The sequence below is a fragment of the Erythranthe guttata genome, chromosome 7 (assembly GCF_056151865.1).
Source record: "Erythranthe guttata isolate IM_541 chromosome 7, IM_541, whole genome shotgun sequence".
Classification (NCBI taxonomy): Eukaryota; Viridiplantae; Streptophyta; class Magnoliopsida; order Lamiales; family Phrymaceae; genus Erythranthe; species Erythranthe guttata.
In genome coordinates this window covers 11,728,371-11,748,784 of record NC_142539.1, presented here as the reverse complement: position 1 = coordinate 11,748,784, position 20,414 = coordinate 11,728,371, and the positions used below count along the sequence as shown (strand labels likewise).

Sequence of the window (20,414 nt, the reverse complement as noted above, 5' to 3'; positions counted from 1 at the left end):
TTTTTTTTGGTTATCCTTAAAGAGTAAAGGTTTTTAGATCTTGGTTATGAGTACAAGTGTTATGTTTAATGAAAATAAATTTTCTTGTTTAAATATTGTTATTGTTGATTTTGCCTCAAATGAGGTGGAGATTCCTTCTTCTAATACTTTGTGTGAAAAATAATAATCCTGACCATGAAAATGAATCTGATCAACTTGCAGAAAATGTGTATGATCAAAATGTTGAATCTAATGTGCCTTATGTCAATGATAATTTGGATAACTATCAATTGACTAGAGATAGAACTAGGGGAGCCATTAGAAAACCTCAGCATCTTGATGATTTTCAACTAGTATCTTTTGTACCCAATATTTTCAAAACTTTAGATGGAAATGAACGAGCTAATTGCATAGAACACCCTGTGAAATCTCGAATGGCTAAAAACTCACTCATGTTAAAAAAAAATATTAGCATAGACCCCCCCTATATTATTTTTGACGAAGCACTCTGCCCCTTATTTTGAAATTAGCAGTTGACTTATATGAAATAACTAAACTTACCCTCATATTTTTTAATAATTTATGTTTCAATTAAATAAATAAAATGCAAAAAGAAAAAAAAAAAAAAAAAAAAAAAAAAAAAAAAGGAAATTATCACCCACGGCCATCATCTTCCTCCCCCAACCCAATTCTTCCATCGAGCCCTCCGCCGCAGCATCACCACCACCTCACCACCACCGCCTCACCACCTGCCTTCCCACCCCAAAAAAAGACTATGCTTTATGTTTGATGGATTCATCCAGATCTCTTGTAAATCAAGATTTTGGATCGAGTTAGTTTTGTGTGTGTATGTGGTGCTGGGGCCTATGTTTTTTGTGCGTGGAGTGCCTTTGTCTTCCGGCGGGTTTAGATGGAGAAATCAACTTTTGTTGTTTTTTTTCTTTTGCAAACGGGCTGGTTATGGAGATGAACCGCTGGATATTGTTTTTTTTTTTCTTTTTTTTTTTTGGCGAGGAGCAGATCTGAAGGAGAGGGAGAAAGAAGATGATGATGTTTTGAGAAATTATAAAAATTGCAATTAGGTTCTATGCAATTTGGAGAGAGGGCTTTTCTAAAATTATTAGGGTTTGAACTGAAAATTCTGAAAACTCAATAAAACACAATTTGGTTAAGGTTAGGTTTGACTTTAGCAAAACGCAAACCCTAAACTCAATAAGTAATACTCCCTCCGTTCCTAAATATGTGTCGTTTTTCACATTGACACAAGTCTTAAGAATCTCAATAAATATGTCTGGATTTTAGGAAAATAGATACTAATTAATGCAAAAAGAGTGTTGAAAAATTAATAAGGGTATAATTGAAAAATATGTAATTAATGCAGCCTTGGAATTGTAAAATTACAGATAATATGGAAAAACAAAAAATTCCTAAAAGAGACAAATATTATGGAATAGAGGGGTTATTTTATATCCATCAAAATATATCTAAAGCAAAAGACAGAGAAAATTTAGTAGCATTGAAGGTTAATTTTGCTTTTGTTAAAGACTCAAATAACCTCGAATAATTTATCATTTATCCCTTAATCAACGTCTTCCATTATTGATTAACAAGATGGCTCTTAAATGAGTTGGTTAATTCTAGCTTAATCCTCGTCATACTTCACAAGTGTATTTTCAACTATCAACTATATATCTTTTCTTACATAATGCCTCGTGTTACTATTTTAATTATGGTGCGTGGCTGGATGTTGACGTATACATAGTTGAATTTTCACATGATCCTAATTTGGCGGAATGGTGGATAAAAAAAATAAAGCTCGAGTAATGCATGTAATGATATTTTCAGATTAATTAGATGTTGCGTCTGATTATTTATATTGCGTGGATTTGATCTGTAGATCTATACATAATAAAAAATGCACCCATGTGTATGCATGCTTAGTGTGTATTTATATAATTAAATCTACGTTCAAATTCACCCGATATAAATAACCAGGTGTCACATCTAACGCCCTGAAAATGAGAGGCCGAAAAACTAAGGAAATAAATACAAAGAATATGTTCAACATGTTAGTGATTCTGATTTGCTATTGCAGCTTCTCTGGTTTGACTTAGTTTTGTAGCTAAACAAATTGTCTTTTGGCATGCCACAATTAGTGAATCCTATGTAATTTATAGTGAAATAAACCACGCCACTTATGCATTCTCGATCAAATTCGAATGTGATCATTGTCAAAATCGAGCTTGAAATTAAACTACTCAGTCGACCAACTCAGCTAACCTTTACCTATTGAACCAACCTTTCGACATACTTTTTGTTAGTATTTTGATCGTATTTGTTTTTCATCCGATCTTCAATCAAAGATAATTCAAAATGATTCCAACTCAAAGAGCTAAAAATCTTATGGTTTATATTTTCTTACATTCAAACGGCATCACTATCAAAATCGAGCTTGAACTTGACCTACTTAATTAGTCCACCAAATTAGTGTGACTTACTGAGTTGACCAGTTCGGTCGACCCTTTGACATGATTCAGTGTAATTTTCATTTGATCGTATCTTCGATCAATATGATTTGGGCTACAACTCAAAGGGCTAAAACTTTCGTGTTTTATATTTTCTCAAATTTGAAAGGATTCATTCTCAAAATGGATCTAGAAATTGACCTATTCTACCGACCAAACCAGTCTACCAACTCAGTTGACTTCGGCGATTTACACGCAAGCGGGTTTGAAATTATTGGATCCAAGTCAAATACAAAAGGACCAGGATATATAGGAAAACATATGTAGGATCCTAGGTGCTACAAGTTGTCATAAAATCAATTGGTGTCAGAAAATGCGCAAATTCTAACTTTATAATGCACTCAACAAACATAAGCGCCCACGACATTCGATTGTGGGCCACCCATACCCAGGCCTCCCTCACATAGACAATTGCTGCCAAACCCAGACTAACAGTGTAATTTGATGGACTCTAATCCAAACCTAAAACTATCGTGTGGTACATGAAAATTTAATTTAACGATTTTATATCTAATTGGCCCATATTAATTATCTCATCAGACGTTAACATTATACCCACTTCTGGGCGACTAAGTATATTTAAATCCAACTATACTTTTCATTATTTCTCATGATAGTGAAAATTACAGTTTTCATCCCTTAAGTTTGTACTGATTTCACATTCGGTCCTTCATGTTCACAAAAAAACACATTTGATCCCTCATGTTTCAATAATTTAAATGTTTGGTCATTTCCGTCAATTTATCGTTAATTCCTCAGTTAAGGAAATGATGGACACATACTCGATCCTGTTAGTATTAACAGAAAATTTGACGGAAATGACTAGAAATGTTTTATTTTTTAAACATGAGGGACTAAATATATTTTTTATGAATATGAGAGACCAAATGTGAAACTAGTACTAAGTTGAAGGATGAAAACCGTATTTTACCCTCTCATGATTTTTTTTGGGCAAATTACACTCACCCCTGAGTTATGATCAAATTACGATAACCCCCTCCTATTTGGGTAATTACAGTCACCCCTCAACTATAGTCACCCCTCAACTATGTATTATCCTACGAAAAAACCCCTCCAGGGGTAAATTTAGGGAGGTTAAATCAGTAAAACCGAACCAAATTTTCGGTACGCCAACATTTCATACCGTTTACCGAAATGAATATACGATTTGGTTCGGTAAATAATCGAATTACATAAATTTTATGTAAAAACATTTAAAAGGAGGGGTGTCAGTAATTACCCAAACAATAGGGGTTTTTTCGTAATTTGATCATACCTCAGGGGTGGCCGTAATTTACCCAATATTTTTTTAATAGTGCATGGCTGGACATTTGGCATTAGCTGCTCAAGAACCTTCACATGTAAATTCCCAAAAGCCAGCTCAATATTAATTAGCTTTATAAAAAGACATTACTCACAAGAGATCATGTAATCACCCCTGATAAATATATCCAAGCATGAAAGTTAAGGTTGTTAGCAGTAAGTTGATAAAACCATGTACCCCAACTCCTCCGAACCTTAACAAGTACAAGTTGTCTTTCGTAGACGAGCGCGTCCCGCCGATAAACGTGGGCGTCGTTCTGTTTTATCCAACGTCGTCAAATATTCGAAAACATCGCTTGGAGGAATCGTTGGCTAAAATCCTACCCGAATTCTACATTCTTGCCGGAAGATACGTCAAGAATGACTACGTCGTCGATTGCGGTGATCAAGGTGTTGAGTTCGTAGAAGCAGAAGCCGTCGAAGTAGAGTTGGTCGATTTATTGGAAATCAAAGAAGCAGGGATACTAAATGATCTCCTTCCGAGCAAATTCTACCGAGCCGACGAATCTTCGGAAGATCCGCTTCTGTCGATCCAGGTCACGGAGTTGAAGCTGCGCGGCGGGCTTGTAATAAGCGTCAGCGTTTGTCACAGAATTTTCGATGCATCTTCTCTCGGGACATTCATTGCCGCGTGGTCAAATGCCACAAACGATAACAATCATCCGATCGGGATTCGCCCGAGTTTCGAGTCGCCATCGTTGTTTCCGGGGACGAATCCGGACCAGGATTCGTCGCCCGTTAGGACAACCTATGATCCTAATATTGTCGTCAAGAGATTTTCGTTCGACAAGGATGCGATAGCGACCCTTAGATCGAAACTATCACAAGGGACAAAACAAAGCACGAGAATCTCCAGAGTGCGCCTGGTGTGCGCGGTCGTAGCCAAGGCGTTGATCGGCGTTGACCGGGCGAAGCACGGAGGAGAATCGAGATCTTGCCTCACGTCGCAAGCGGTGAACATGCGTGCGAGAACAATCCCGCCTCTCCAAAAACACTCTTGTGGAAATTTGATATTATTATCGCCCACCCCGTGCTTTATTTCTCCGGCCGAAACAACAAATAATAATAACAACGATAATAATAACGTTGTAATTGGGATCGAACAACAACTGGTTGATATTCTCGGTGATGCTCTCGATAAAACCATAGCTGATTGTGCCGAAATGTTTTCTCCGGGTCGTTGGCGAAGTGTAATGATGGGCCCCGTGGAAGATATGTACGGGAAACTAATGAGTGGGGAGGTTAGTTATTCAATCATGTTTAGCGATTGGAGTAAGTTTGGATTCTACGAAGCCGATTTCGGGTGGGGGAAGCCTGTCGGTGCACGAATCGGGACAATGACTCTTGAAAACAGCGTAATACTAATGGATAACAAAGAGGGTGACGGAATTGATGCGTGGGTGCAGTTGAATCGCAACGACATGCCTCTCTTCGAACAAGACCACGGCATTAAGTTATATACAATATGATGTCGTAAACCGAATAAGATTATGTACGTTTTTTTTCTTCGAATTTGAATTAAATAAATTTCACTATAATGATTTCATTTGGTCGATATGTTTTTATTGTTGAAATTGATTCGACAATGTGTAATGGTTTCGATCACTTGCTACATTGCTATGTGTAATATGCATCTAGCACATCTTTTCGCTCATTTTTTTAATACATGAACTTTTTTTAAGCAGTTTCGATAGTACAAAAACGATGGTTTTTGCAGTTTATTCCTTTTGTTTTTCGTATGAAATTCAATTTTGTTGGATATTTGAGTCTGTTTTGTATTCAATCCTATTGAATAATAATTTGTATTCCTAGTGTATCATTAAGTGCTTTTGCATTAGTTACTGGGAATTAGTCTACGAAAAAATCATCTTGTGTAATCTTCTTAGAAGAGAAGAGCTTGGCTTCTCAATCGTATTCTTTTGAATACTGGTTGTAGCATGTAAAGGCTTCATCCATAAGTTATATATATACTTGTGGATAATGATTTAAAAACTTGTGTTATTTATGTTCCGCTACAAAATCTTTATTACTACAAGTTTTTATTAGTCTTGTTTAAAGATCTCGGATTTTATACAAGTTGTATCTAAATTATCCGAATTTAGAGGCACTGAATTCTTTCAAATTCATATATACAGTCATGAAGTTATGCTACAAATAGAAGTGTAACATGTGACGGGTCATTACAATCATGTACTTACACGCACACACACACAAAGTGTGTAGAATGTGAGACGAGATAAATACTCGATTCGAGCACTCGACCCCCCGGGCTTAAAACAAAAAGTAACATGGGAGATGCTCAAAACGAGAGCAAAAATACATACTTTAGACGAGGTTTTTTACTTTCTTTTACCTCCTTTCCCTTTCCCTTTCCCTTTCCCTTTCCCCTTTTTCGACTGCGGTTTCTTCTTCCCCTTTCCTTTTCCATTTTTGCTATAATTTTTGGCGTCTTCATCCTCGTCATCATCAGCAACAACGGAACTCGAAGGAATCATCTTGTCACCATCCGCCACTACTTGAGGTTCAATAGTACTTACATTTGGTGGATCGTTATTCGAACTCGACATTAATCGAGGCCTTGTCTCTTTCAATCCCTTCGTAATTTCTTCAATCATAATTTCTCCCATCTCCAGCATCTCCTTAGTATCGAAGTCACTAATAATCATCATGACAATGAGTTAACATGATTTATCAATCGTTTTCTTTTCAATTTAGTTATTTCCGAAATGATTTTCTTACAACTAACCTCGTATCTAACAAAGAACAAAGCTCGGTCAATCCCGCAATCATTGTCGTGGTTTCGTGCAGCGCATTTTCATCTTCTCCGGAGTAAAAAGCAGTTACAAACTTTACATGCTCCTCCACTTCCTCCTAAAAGAAATCGAAAAATAAGCAGAAAAGATATTAGCCAATAATTCGACACGTTAAAAACTAAAATCGCATGCACTTATTACCTTCTTTCTCAGGACAAGGCTCTTGGAATCTCCATCGTTTTTATTCTTTAACGACTCAAATGCGTCAAACAATTCCCAAATAGTAACCCAATTTAACTCTATTCGAAGATCCCCTTTTCCAATCCCCGAGTTTTCCAAATGTGAATCGGTTTCCAATGTCGGTTTTGAAGATTTCGTAACGGTAACTTGTTCACTAACAACATTTCTTTCGACGGTAGCTTTTTTATCTTTGTATAAAGATGCTTCAGTACTCCTCCTAGGAAATAGTTTCTCGATGACCTCATTTCTACACGAGAAGGACTTCAAATCAAGAAAAACGGCATTCGGGCATACAAACTTGAGCCTATTCTCGTTCAAGGCAACAATAACAAGTGGATCCCCGATAATATTGAATGCTCCAGCAACTGCAGATTCGTCCGACACATTGTTCATCCTTCTACACCGAATTGCTTCGCAAAAATTCCACGGCAGCTGGCATTTGATATGAGGTACTTGAATCACCTCAAAAAGTACGTTGAACGACAACTCCGAATTCAGACACGATAAACACAGAATCATGAACATCCTCAGCATAAGCACTGGAAAATAGTAGTTGACGTCGATAGTAGAACGACCAATCCATTCTAATGTAGACTGACTGTTATAAAGGCATTTTCTGACCACACTCGCCACAAAGTTAAACGTATCTGCAGCATACGATTTCTTGTCCGTGACGAAACCGGAACTCGGGTTAGCATCCGGTTTAAGGCACATTAAATACTCCACGAACGACGACTTCGTAGTGAAAAAAAAACCTCGAGAGTGGGGTACCAAAATCAAGAGCCTCTCCACAAGATAAAAGAAACATTTCGGAGAAATATAGTCACTCGCCCTCCAGTTTACGTTGTAAGTTTCTACAAGTGCATTATGAAACTCGCGACTAAGAGATTCTTTCGAAGATTCTTGCACACTGATCAGATTTTCGATGAATGACTTCCACGACGAGTTTGCAGACAGCCTTGTAATAATTTTCTCATGAATTCCGTTTCTCTGCAATAATCCAGACCCGAGCATTGTCATCACCGCCTCTCCTATACGCCCATAACTGAGTTCATTATTATTCGTTGAGCTAACAATATTTATCGAGATAAGTTCTTCGAGTAAATTATTGGAAAATACGGTTTCTCTTAAAGATACCATATCCTCGGATACTGACTGTCGAGGGTCCAACGGAAAAACAAATTGGAAGTATTTGGACTCGACGCATAACGACAGAAATTTCTGCAGTTTCATGGTTAGTGATTTCGACTCGACGAACCTTGTTATGTCGAAAATGTGAACGAGGCACACACTCTGGCAGTACATAGACAACGAGAGCTTCATCAAACGAGATTGAAGAGCCTCCAAAACTCGTAGTCCAGTCGAAACTATTTCTTGACACCAATATTCTCGAGCAGCTGATGCAAAATCACGGGCATCAAGAGTTGCCACGTTTCTTTTCCGCAAAATGAACCTCTTGTCGGAATTTCGAATCCATGCAGAATTAGGGTTGAGCAATATACAGGTGTCGCTCGAGTTATTTGTCGACCTCACTCCAAAGTAGTTAAAACAGAATCGAGCAGTATCTTCACATTCGCTGAGGTCAGCCCTTTCGATAGAGTCGAGGCATTCGAAGATCTCCAAGCTTTGCACCTTCCATAGGTTACAAACGAAAACCAGCGTTCCATCAGAGACTTTGTTCTTCGACATTCGTTCTTCGAATGAACTTCGATCAATGAGCATTAATTGAGGATCCGATTCGTATTTTGTCGGATGCACTTGAAAATGGGCATCGAGGAATTTTCTGACGGATAGAATTTCGACCACACGAGATTTGTATTGCTTCGAAGCACTATAACAGTGCATCAACTCGGACAAGTTCATCCTATCACTCATAGACAAAAATTTGGCCTCCGCACAAATTGATGCATGAAAATTTTCCGAAACCTTCTTTGCATCGGAAATAGCTTTCGCTAAAATCTCTTCCTTTTCAGGAAATGATTTTAGAGGCCAACCTTTACTTCCATTAACCCAAAGAGAGTTATTCAATACATACGAAATTACGAGCAAAGAAGCATTTCGAAAGTCTTTAGCTTTTTCGAGCAAATCAATCTCACGTAAAGTATGTCCCAATTGTTGTGCAATCTGTACAGCCTCGATAAAATTTCCGGAATCTTCCTCCAATATTAGAAGCTCCTCAAGGCAGTCCCTTGACTTCAAGAAGTTGCGTTTCGATTCGTCCGTACAGAAAGCACGAACAAACTTCATCATCGATGCACTGTCCTTTTTCTTACGACATTCCAAAGCACATTTTTCGAGAAACTGTTGTGCAATAATTTCGGTATCGAATGATGCTTGTTGTTTCCATTGCTCGATGTATCGCAGACCGAGGTCAAAATGATTGCCTTTGGTGCAAGCTGATAAGCACTCGTCGAAAAAATTCCCCTTGTTATAAACTTCGGTTGCAAGTTTGTAATTTCCAGCTAATAAGAAACATTCCCCTGCTTTTCGAAGCTCAGACGTACCACATTTTTCCAAATAAATCCTTCCTGCACCAGAAAATTAAATAAAAAATATTGTTTATATGCAATAACTATGCAAAAGTAGCATTTCACTCGAACATTTGAATTTTACCCTAATGATGTAGCTAGCAAACTCGTCGAAATTTATTTATACGAACGCTTAAAATTTACAAATACTCCTCTAATTTAGCTTGTAATTCCTCCTCTCGTATAATCTAAATTTTATCAACGCTAAGTTAGATGTCGAATTTAGGATTTTTAATATGAGTAAAATCTTCCAAGTTTCTTTGTAGCGTTCGTAAAATAAAAAAATCATGCAACATAGGACCTAGACCGGGTACATTTGGTATTAGGTATTATTCACTTTTGGACTTATTCATAAAAATCCGAACAATATTCAGAGGTGTGTAACAGATTAAAATACCCCTCATATTTTAATATGCTCCAATTTCATCATATAATTCAATTTAACATTAATTTTGACCCCAAATTTCACCAATTATGCAATTTTGACTACAATTTTGACCATTGCCGCCATTGACCTCCGGTCTCTGACGTTGATTTTCCTTTTTCTTTTTTCCGCCGCTGCTGACCGGCGATCAAAGCTGGTCTCCGGCGGCGTTGACTTTTTTTTTTCTGAACATTTTATGGCCCGTTTAAACAGTAATATTACTGTTGTTGACAGTAATATTAAGTATGTTATTGTTTAACACAATAATATTGTTATATTACTATGTAAACACAACAAAAATCACTACTCTTGTGTAATACAGTAATATTCCAATAGTAGACAGTAATCAGTGTACCTGCTCTTTCGTACTCCCCTAAGTCGCAAAAACATTCTGCTGCAGTATCAGCTCGATCAATAGAATCAAATATTTCGGCAGCCTCTCTAAGCATTACACGTGCCTCTTTCGGGTTTGAACCACGCATAGAGTCGGCCGAAGCTCTAAGACCAGAAGCCTTAGCCCTTTTCTCCCATGTTTCTTCTCCTGCTTTTTCGAAGCACACTGTTGCCATCTCATAATTTTTCTCCCAAAAGAGCTGCAAAAATAAAAATACAATCAGAATAAATAATGCAAAAAATATAAATAAAAAAAAAAAAACCCGGGAAAATACAATTCAAAAAACCTTGACTCCTTGTGATTTCCACTCCTCGGGGCTGCTAGCTCTTTGCATTGCGAATGCAAGAGAATCGTCTATTTTCCGCACTTGGACAAGGCACAACCTTCTCCAATAGTCGAGTATTGGCTTCAACAGCTCTTCATTGTTTTCACATATCCACAATCTTTGCCTCGTTCGAGTGATCGCCACGTATAGTTGCTTCAGTTCAGAGCACAAGATGTTGTGCCTTGACTCGCTAAAACTCGGAAACGACTTTGGAGTAGTGGAATCAAGTAGATCCTTTTCTTTCAAGAATTCGTACAAAACCCTCCATTGATCACTCATTGGTGATGAACCAAAAAAGTTGTACAATAAAACATCCTACAAGATTAATTCTTACATTAATGTAGAAGCATAATTATAAAAATTGTTAGTTTTTGAATTGAAACATTATTAATTGTAGAAGCATAAAATATAAGGAGTAAAAAAAAACCCATTAAATTTAGTTGCAAGAAGCATTATTTCTGACCTGAAACTCGAGCCCCTTGCACTCAACTATAGTCAGAACAAGAGCCTGTTTGCCAATGTAGTTGAAAATTTCGTTTCTGGCAGAATCGTCCCGTACTAAAATTACTTGGTCAGCACCAAACCCGACCCATTTTCCACCATCATGTCCACTATGTCCAAAAATACTCATAATCAAATTCTCGTCACTACCCGGTTCGAGTACAACAGGTGACTCACCGTATATAAGACTAGTCTCTGGAGCCAATGCATCAATTGATTGTGGGAAAAAATGGCAAATAAGATCTATGACACTTTGTGCCAACCTAAGTACACCAGTATGAGTACGGAAATTCTGCGATAAACAAAACGTATCCGATATAACCCCTTTCTCTCTCCTCCCTGAAGCTGAAGGCTCACAAATTCTTGATGATTTCATAAAGAACTCATTATAGAACAATGATCTAATGTCTTCAAACCGAAAGTCAATCCCTCGTGCAATCGTCTGTGCTGTATCGCCGCAAAATACATATCCTTCGTCCACATTTTTGCAAATAAATCGAAAAAGGGAAATTTGCCTCATGGTGAGGTCTTGCACTTCGTCGATGTACACGAAATCCATTTTATCACCCATTAAATCCTCCTCGTTCTTGAGCCGTAGATGAATGTCGATCACAAAATCAGCAAGATCAAATTCACCACGCTCCACTTTCATTTTCTCGTAGTCGTCGAAAATATCATAAATCGCATCCCTCTTCTCTGCACATAAAGTGGACACCCTACTTTCAGATAGTGAAACGTACCCCTCCCTGCTTCGCTTGGTTTCGCCCGATTCCCCTTCTTTTAGACTTCCTTTGATATGCGACATAATTTCAGTGAACACTCTTGAGGGATCGAGAATTTTTGTATGCTTAGCATTGAAATGGGGCCAATATAAGGACCGAAAACGGTCATAAGTAACCTCGTTTCTCCTTATGAAAGTCTGCAGTGCAATAGATCTTCTTCCTTCGTACTGTGAGGAGCCTCTTACATCACGAAATCTCTCAAAGTAAGAATTACCCAAAGTACCATCGAGCATCATTAAAAACTTATGAAATGTGATGATCAGAGGATATTTTTCTGGTTCGATGCCAACAAATGTGTCCGGTATATCTCTAAATTCAGCCATTTCGTCTAAGTCATCCATATCCGCTAAGTTGTTATTTTCGGAGGCGTTCTCACTAGCAAAGCTATACAAATAGTAAAGAAAAGGTCAGTATACGATTCAGACAGAACATATTGTTTGTTATCAAGGTTCCATTTATTTTCAGGTTTGAAATAAACGGAATCACATTTCTTGCTACTTTGGCCATTTCCACATTCTATTGTAAAACGACATGTAACGCATTTTGAAAAAAAACAAAGACGACGATGAATTGGAGCTCCAAACGCACCTCTTTAGATGAGATACATGCTTTTTGACAGCATAACAGAGTTTTGGACTAACGGTAACAAAAAGCTGATGCAAAATAGGCGCAACATCGCCAGCTGTCATAGAATCCCGTGTGGCAATGGAGTACTGATGAAGCTTCTGGTACAACTTCATAGTCAAAATAGTCGTCTTCCCAGTACCAGATCGACCTAATATAAAGCTGCTCCTTGGAAACATTATTATTGCACGCTCTTCATCGGTAACCTCAAACGGGAGATCCACTTCTCTTCCCTCGACATCGGTAAGCAAATGATTCACAACATCACTCGACAATGAATAAAATTTCATCAACAATAAGCTCTCGTTCACTTTGGCATTTTCAACATGACTTCTGCATTCAACACTCGCACTACTATTGACTTTGGTTTCATTTTGATTCTTGAACCGGATTATATCATCGGATACCGACCAACTCTTTGGCACCTCCAAATTCCTGAAAAAAAAAAAAAAACGGAATTAAATTGCGACCAATCAAGATTTTTTTTAAGTGGAAAAAATGAAGATAAAAAAAATCAATTGAAAATTAATTTACGTACCCCTCGCGCATCTTCTCATTGCAGCGGTTGATAAAATCATCCGTATACATAGCAAAAATGCTGTCAAGCCGTTTCAGTAGCTTTGTAGTCTCCGTCATAGGCAATATATCCCACACTTTGAAAATTTGTACGTAAATAGGGTCCTTAACTAAGTCGATTGAGCACACAACATAGTAATTTGCAACCTTGATTTGCTTCACAATATACGAAGAGCTCTCGCATTTCCAGTCCACGTTTATATTCTTGGGCCGCCAGCCACTTGCAAGCTTAAGTAAAACAGTTATCGCGAGATTCTTAACATTGGAAGGATTCAATTTCTGAAACGACTTTCGGAAGTTTTCACTGAATACAACCTGAAAAATTTGCCATTTCGGAAATTGAAGAATCGACGGATATAATTTGAGTACAACATAAAGAAACGAGTTGTACCTTCCAACTTGAATTTTTGAAGAGTGGACTATTGCCACTAAGAAGGTCTTCGAGTTGTTCCAACTCTTTCTTAACGTCTACAATAGCTTTTTGAATGTCGCAATCTTCGTCGGCAGTGAAGAAACGATCGTGTTCCTTAGCATCGGATATTAGTGCTTTCCAAACTGCATCACTTTCACTCAAAGTTCTTTCGTTTCCTAATATCCAGAGACAATGACTAGGAAAAAAGAAAAAAAAAACACACAACATGATCATTATCGAACAAAAAACCGTAAATTAAATCCAAGTAAAAAAACCATGATCATAATCATTTGAGACGGCATACCGAGCTCTTGTCAAAGCTACGTTGGTTCTTTGAGGGCTCGACAAGAAACCAATGGATCCACCTTTACTAGACCTTACAGTTGATATAATTATTATATCTTCCTCTCCGCCTTGAAAGCCGTCGATTGACTTCACGTTGACTATAAACTTTTCGAGGTTCCCGTACTTGCGCTGAACCTTGTCTTGAATTGCTGCAACTTGCGCCGCGTATGGGGAAATCAAGCCGATGCTGAGTTTCTCATTTGATCCATACCATGCTGTTCATAAAGTTCGTAAACGACAACATAATAAGACTTCAGGATTATTGAAGTGAATTAAATTTTGGGATTTTTATGCATACGTCCTATATCTCATTCGCCAATAAACTCATTCCATTATAAATAAAGGCAAACTTAACGTATATGACAAAATTACTTAACTCTTTAAACTTAATTCCTAACTGTAACCTCAATTTTACTTCAATTTTATCAATTTTGACCATAAAAATCCAATTTTGATTTTTTTTTTTTTTCTGCCGGTTTCAAAAATAGTTTTCAAAAAAAAAAGAGAAAATAAGTCAAAGCCGCAAAGAGTTGTGTTGACCGCCGGTCAGCGGCGACGGAAAAAAGAAAAAAAGGAAAAAACAAAGGTTAATGCCGGACCGACGGCCAACGACGGCGACGGTCGAAATTAGAGTGAAAATTGGGTTAGAGGTTAAAATTGAATAATTGGTGAAATTTGGGGACAAGTTGAGTTTAAATTGGATTAAAGAATGAAATTGAAACATATTAAAATATGAGGGAGTATTTTAGTCTTATACACAACTCTGAACATTGTCTGGAAAAAATAGCTTTTGGTCTGGACCCTTTTATGAATAAGTAGTTCATGATGCACTTATTTGGCCTTAAATTCATGACACGACAAGAATTTGATGAGGCCTTCCAATGAACATTGTTAGCATACCTTTGAAGAGTTTGTGCACTAGCATCACAGCTACAGCCACCTCAACCATATTTCTTCGACTGCGCCCGAAATCATCAAATTCTTCGTTACTCCCGGGAATATTTATAAACGAATAAGGCCCGTATATCCTCCCTTGAAGATAGCATCTTTCGTAGCTTCGGCACTGCACAATAGGCGCATCTAATATCTGGTTCCGATAGAAACTCGAATTCGGAAACCGACTTATTGACGGATGCATTCGGTATTGCACATTAAGCAGATGCTTAGGGTGACCTAACAAACTCAATCTTTCAAACATACTTCTCCCAAATCCAGCTTTTTCCGATATCTGCGCGAGTATAAAAAGTATTATAATTAATAATTAATATAATGAAATTAGTTAATCAAACATTTATTTACCTTGCTCTTAACTGTGGCTGGTAATTGGTATTCGTCTCCAACAAGAACTGCATGCATCAAACCCGGGATCTGAAGTGCTATGTTCGATTCACATTCCTTCACTTGAGCAGCTTCGTCGATCACCAACATTTTGAAAAGTTCCGTTTTACATTTGTGCAGCGTATATGCAGTTGAAGTGGTGCAAAAAATTAAAGTAGCATTTCCGAAACAAAAATCTGCGGATGTGGAGGTTATTCCAACGCCATTTGGCAGTCCGAGTTTATCTAGAGAAGCCCTAACGGATCTCAGAACATTCAGACATTGGCTTCTGATATATATTATGGACGATGTATCAACACAATTAGTTCCGTCTTGTAAAAAGATTCTCTCTAGTTCTTCAGATGTCAAGCTGCTCTTGTCGTCAAACAACAACGTCTCAATCGAATCGAGAAGAGACATTAGTTGCATTATGCTTCGAAACATCTGCTCGCGAACGAAACTTGTTGGTAAATGAGTGATTAGCGTCGACATGCAATCTCTCAGCGGTGGTGCTAAATTTGCGAATCGATCCCTAGCAAACTCCAAAAGTGATTTGATTAGCCCATTATTATTCTCCACAAAGATTTGATGATGAGAAACACAGTCTTCAAGAAAATCGAGCATCGATGCAACGCAGTGCTTCCAACCGGTTATTGTCGATAAGCAATGTACAAGCTTCTTAACACGATAATCCAAATAGATTTCTTCGATGTCGGCGCCAACTTTAAGACGATCGTTGTTTCCAAATATGAACATGTCTCCTAAAGGACAAGGCAATAGGTTGCCTCGAGACTCGGTTAAAACAGAGTTTCTTACTAGTGCTACCACACGAGAGGCGAGTTCTTTAACTGCGACGTTTGTCGGTGCACAAACGAGTGTCCGAACGTTCTTTTTCAGGAGAAGATGAAGCAAGTTGCTTAAGGTTGATGTTTTTCCAGTTCCGGGTGGACCCCATATGAGTTCGACTGATGACGTGTGGCTGCACTCGGATTTGGATAGACATGCCGAAATCGCGTCGAGTTGCGATTCATTTAACTTGGACGATAAACTCGATCGCAGTTTCTCCTCCATCTCAACATTGTATTGGAAAGGGCAAACTTCACACATTTCCACTCCCTGTTTAATTGGTAAATATATACACTATGTGAGGCATATTTCGAAATGCAATTGGACAATAAACGGAAAAAGAAGTCGAGACAAGAATTAAATTCTTTCTCCATAAGACATTATTGACTCGTAGTAGTGCTAACGGTTCTAGCCAATTGTTCCCAAGATACAACGACTTGTGGGTATTAGAGTTTGCAGCATAACAAGGCTCGAAGTACAGGCGAACAAAACGAGAGCTTTGGACTTTATAAGAAATGGACTTGATAAATGCAATAATATGCAATGAGATGCTATGATGAGAAGTGAATTCAATTTATGAATTGAATTCCATGTGAAAAATGAATTATACAAATGGTGGACAAATCTATTTATAGATTTTCAAAGGTTATGACCACAACTCGCAGCTCTTAGAAAACTAAATTCATGAAAAATTATCACACCTTTTCTCATTAATTAGACACCTATTCCATTTAATAGGTGATTAAACCCTCCAAATTTTCCAATGGTGGCATTTCACTTCTTCATTTTCAATATATTATATTAAGGGATTTTATTAATTTCTCATTCATTAAAATTAATTTTGGAAACTAAATTTAATCCACTTAAATAATTAACCAAAATTAGTCTAACACTCAAAAATTTCCAACAATCAATTCATGCACGATTTTGAAAAAAAAAACGAGTAATACAGTAGTCTTTACCAAGTCATTCGCGGTGATTGATTTCTCGACAAGGTTCAAATTCCAACGCATACGTAACGCTTTCCATATTCTTTTATGTGGAATTATGTTCATCAAGTGAATCACATAGCGCGGCCTTTTTTTAACATCCTCGGTTTCAATCTGCTCGGCGGTTTTGAGTACAAAACTATCATCGTTCTTGATATTATTTATACATGCAAAAATATACGTCCCGCCGATAAGTTGTGAGCGGGAATTAGCTTCGGGGTTCGAATCCGAAAGAAGAACAACATCACCCGGCAAGATTCTGTGCCGCTCACTACCAGAACCACTGGCAACATTTCTCCATTGACCAACCTTAACATTGTACACGAATTTCCCGTGTGTTCGCTCCGTAAAAGATGCCACCTCAGCAGAAGGTGCATTACATACAGTTTCGGTGGCGGAACGAAGTTCGGCACGTGTTTCTTCTAGTAAAGGAAAGATGTACGAACCAAGATACGTATCAACGGATTCAAATGACTTTGGAATCTTCTCCACCTACATTTATCATAGAAATTGAGCCATATTTGTATTGTATAATTTACGCATTAATTCATTTTAACGAGCATGGTAAAATATTGATGAAGTGAAGGTAAATCAAAAGTTACATGGTTGGGGGCAGAGTCTTTAAGTTTTTCTTTAATTAGTCATAGAAATATTTATTGAAGAAGTAAATATATGTAACATTTGTTTTAATGTAGTAAAATTTAAATATAGTATATTTCAACTTGTTGTAACTCTTTGAAGTTAGCGATGAACAATGTGAATTATTAAAAAATGCAAAGATTGTTGGAAAAAAAAAGTTTAAAATCTTGAAATAGATAAAAATTTGATTGAAGAATTAATATCTAACTAATTATAATTCATGTAAGACATTTCAATCACATCAAATGCAAGAATAAGTGTAAACATTTCCAACAAATACTTAAACTATGTAAAATAATAATTCAAAATTTCAAACTATTTTATATCAAATATCATTTAATGCTAGTATCTATAAATGATACAAAATATTATTTGTGGGCCCCTGATTTTTTCTAAAAATCGGGACCCGAGGCGACAACCTCTCTCGCCTATAGTCAGAACCGGTCCTGTCATCTTTTCGACTTTTCCTATTCATTTTCTTAAAAAAATTAGTCCGTCATTTTAGATTAAATCCATGAATTTTACAAATAATTAGCTGTAATCCATAAAAAAATAATGAGATAAAAACAATATTTTTAATTCCAACTTTTGACTATAACCAGTAGTGTACTATCCAAAAGTCTGAACGAATATAATTGTGATTATTTTAATGATTAAATTATAATAAAACCAAAAGAAGCCAAACAACAATGATTATGAAAGAAACCATATTAAAGGACCATTTGCAAAAAACTATAATATTAAAGAACCCAATTAAACAACTTTCATCATAAATCAGTTAGATGTTACATTTGATTATTTATTTGTACCGGGTAAATTTGAACCGTATATTTAATTAAATAACTATTTACTAAACACACATGCACATGAGTGTATAATTATATATACATCTACGGTTCAGATCCACCTAGTGTGAATAACCAGATATAACAACTAATTTCCCCATTATTACAAACCTATAAAGACGTACGTTGTGCGCCGATGAATACTAACTTACTAAGAATTTTGATTTTATTTCGAAACAAAAAATCACAATACGGCGTTGTTTTTAACAAAAAAGTGCATTGCAAAGCGTAAATGCAATTTAATTCCGATCTACATTTGATGACATATATATGGATACAACATGCACAAGTAGATTTTTATCATTCATATGCACTAATGCACACAAAGACACACACATACACATCAGTATGTGTAGATCAACGGTAAATATACACCTGATATGTATAACCTTCACCAGGTGTAGCATAGAAATAATCAAATATGCAAAATATATATATATATATATATATATATATATATATATATATATATATATATATATATATATATATATATATAGGAAAAGAACCTGGTCTTTGTAGAGATTATCATTACAGATGTCTTGAAGAGACCATGAAAGCACCAAATCAGTGAACTCGTCTTTCGGCGACGATCGATTGCTGGTTCCGGCCGAACGATTCCAATCCATTTTCACTTCTGATCAAACCAACTTCAAAAACTCTCTCTCTCTCTCCCTCTCTCTCTCTCTCTCTCTCTAAACTGCCACGTCAGCCAATCTCTTGAAATATCCTTGCTAATTTCAACTCAAAAACCCTGCAAAAGTAAATATGAGCATAGAACTGTTGCATGAATGAAAAATGAAGAGTCTTTCAGTGGAAGTAAAACACTTAATACTAATGTGTGTAGAAAAGAAGAAACAAGAATTGATATTCCGTACTACAACCCCACTATAGCTAGTAAGTGATCAAAGGCTTTAATTTGAGCAGATAAAAAGTCTTTGAATATATTTATGGTCTTTTCCATTTTCCCATTCTTTGCTGACTTATGGTCTTCCTTTTATTCTATTTTTAATTTTCTCACCCTATGTTCAATTATTAAAGAAAATTAAACTTTTTTGCTTTCTCTCTCTTCTTCCTCTTCGTTTTTATTTTTTATTTTTTTATTTTTTATTTTTTGGCTTTCTTTTTAGATATCAAGACTAAAGCTACAAAACTTCCTAGCTAAGTATCAATTCTCAATCATCATCCATATAAAACATGAATATCGATACATGAAATAGAAAATAAATAATAATACTCCTTTCGTCCCAATTTAATGACATTTTGGATTGTTGCGCACATATTAAGAAAATAAATTAATTTCAATAGATTATAGTAAAAAACATAGAAAATCACTAAAATACTTTTGACATTAGTTACAACTAATTAACTATGAATGATAAAGGGTAAAATTGAAAATAATGCAATTAATATTTCATTAAAAAACCAAAATGACAAATAATTAGAGACAAGAAAAAAAAAAACACTCTCTAAAAAAACAAATAATATAGGACATAGGGAGTAATAGGGCTTTTTATAAGGAGGTCCCTCATGACTTTGTACAACCTACACCTGGCGAAATACGCCATGTGCATTTAAACCATAGATCTACACATAATAACACACACCCATGTGTATGTGTGGGTAATTATTTATATAAATTTACGGTTTAAAATCACATGGTGTATTTCATCGGGTGTAGATTCTCAAAAGTCATAAATAAAATTTTGTTGTAAATACATTGAATAACTATTTACGTTAATGGATGTCTATTAATAAGCATTGACCCAAAATCCAATTATTCGATTTTTTTTCTTCGGAAAACTTTCTATTTCTTCAACATTTTTTGCCCATTTAATCAACAATATTGTTATGATTGACACTTAAATTAACTATATTACTGTTTAAAAAATTAATATTAACTATATTACTTTCTAGCACAATAATATTAACAAAAAAAAATCAATATTGTGTAATAGAGTAATATTAATATATTGACCATTTAACAAATACAAACATAATAAAAAGTCAAAAGAGTTAATATCAATGTGGTTGACAGTAATATTAC

General features: G+C 36.2%; 1 protein-coding gene and 1 pseudogene across 2 annotated transcripts; one reads left to right on the top strand and one right to left on the bottom strand.

The window, feature by feature from the left end:
* Positions 1-3,954: 3,954 nt before the first annotated feature.
* On the top strand, positions 3,955-5,304 carry LOC105958027 (pelargonidin 3-O-(6-caffeoylglucoside) 5-O-(6-O-malonylglucoside) 4'''-malonyltransferase pseudogene; annotated as a pseudogene).
* Positions 5,305-5,939: 635 nt separating this feature from the next.
* LOC105958041 (uncharacterized) lies at positions 5,940-19,391 on the bottom strand. Of its 2 annotated transcripts, none has more exons than XM_088820958.1 (14): positions 18,877-19,391; positions 16,857-17,375; positions 15,031-16,164; positions 14,632-14,959; positions 13,691-13,946; positions 13,366-13,582; positions 12,937-13,289; positions 12,363-12,833; positions 10,955-12,158; positions 10,453-10,806; positions 10,128-10,365; positions 6,782-9,348; positions 6,574-6,698; positions 5,940-6,482 (listed from the first exon to the last, which is right to left on the bottom strand). In XM_088820958.1, exons 1-14 carry the CDS (start codon positions 18,994-18,996, stop codon positions 6,167-6,169), a joined length of 8,202 nt encoding a protein of 2,733 aa, XP_088677084.1. In that variant the 5' UTR covers positions 18,997-19,391; the 3' UTR covers positions 5,940-6,166. The 2 variants fall into 2 exon arrangements, with proteins under 2 accessions (XP_088677084.1, XP_088677085.1); XM_088820959.1 differs by having other exon boundaries at positions 15,043-16,164; positions 18,877-19,171.
* Between the last annotated feature and the right edge of the window lie 1,023 nt (positions 19,392-20,414).

What these genes read in the sequence shown, in the direction of transcription:
- LOC105958041 (XM_088820958.1), bottom strand. Translation starts at nt 18,996, where the DNA reads ATGGATTGGAATCGTTCGGCCGGAACCAGCAATCGATCGTCGCCGAAA. An exon ending in TCAAAAATTCAAGTTGGAAG is followed by an intron (nt 13,290 to 13,365) that starts GTACAACTCGTT and finishes CAAATTTTTCAG; the next exon opens with GTTGTATTCAGTGAAAACTT. An exon ending in GCCTTGTCCTGAGAAAGAAG is followed by an intron (nt 6,699 to 6,781) that starts GTAATAAGTGCA and finishes GATTTCTTTTAG; the next exon opens with GAGGAAGTGGAGGAGCATGT.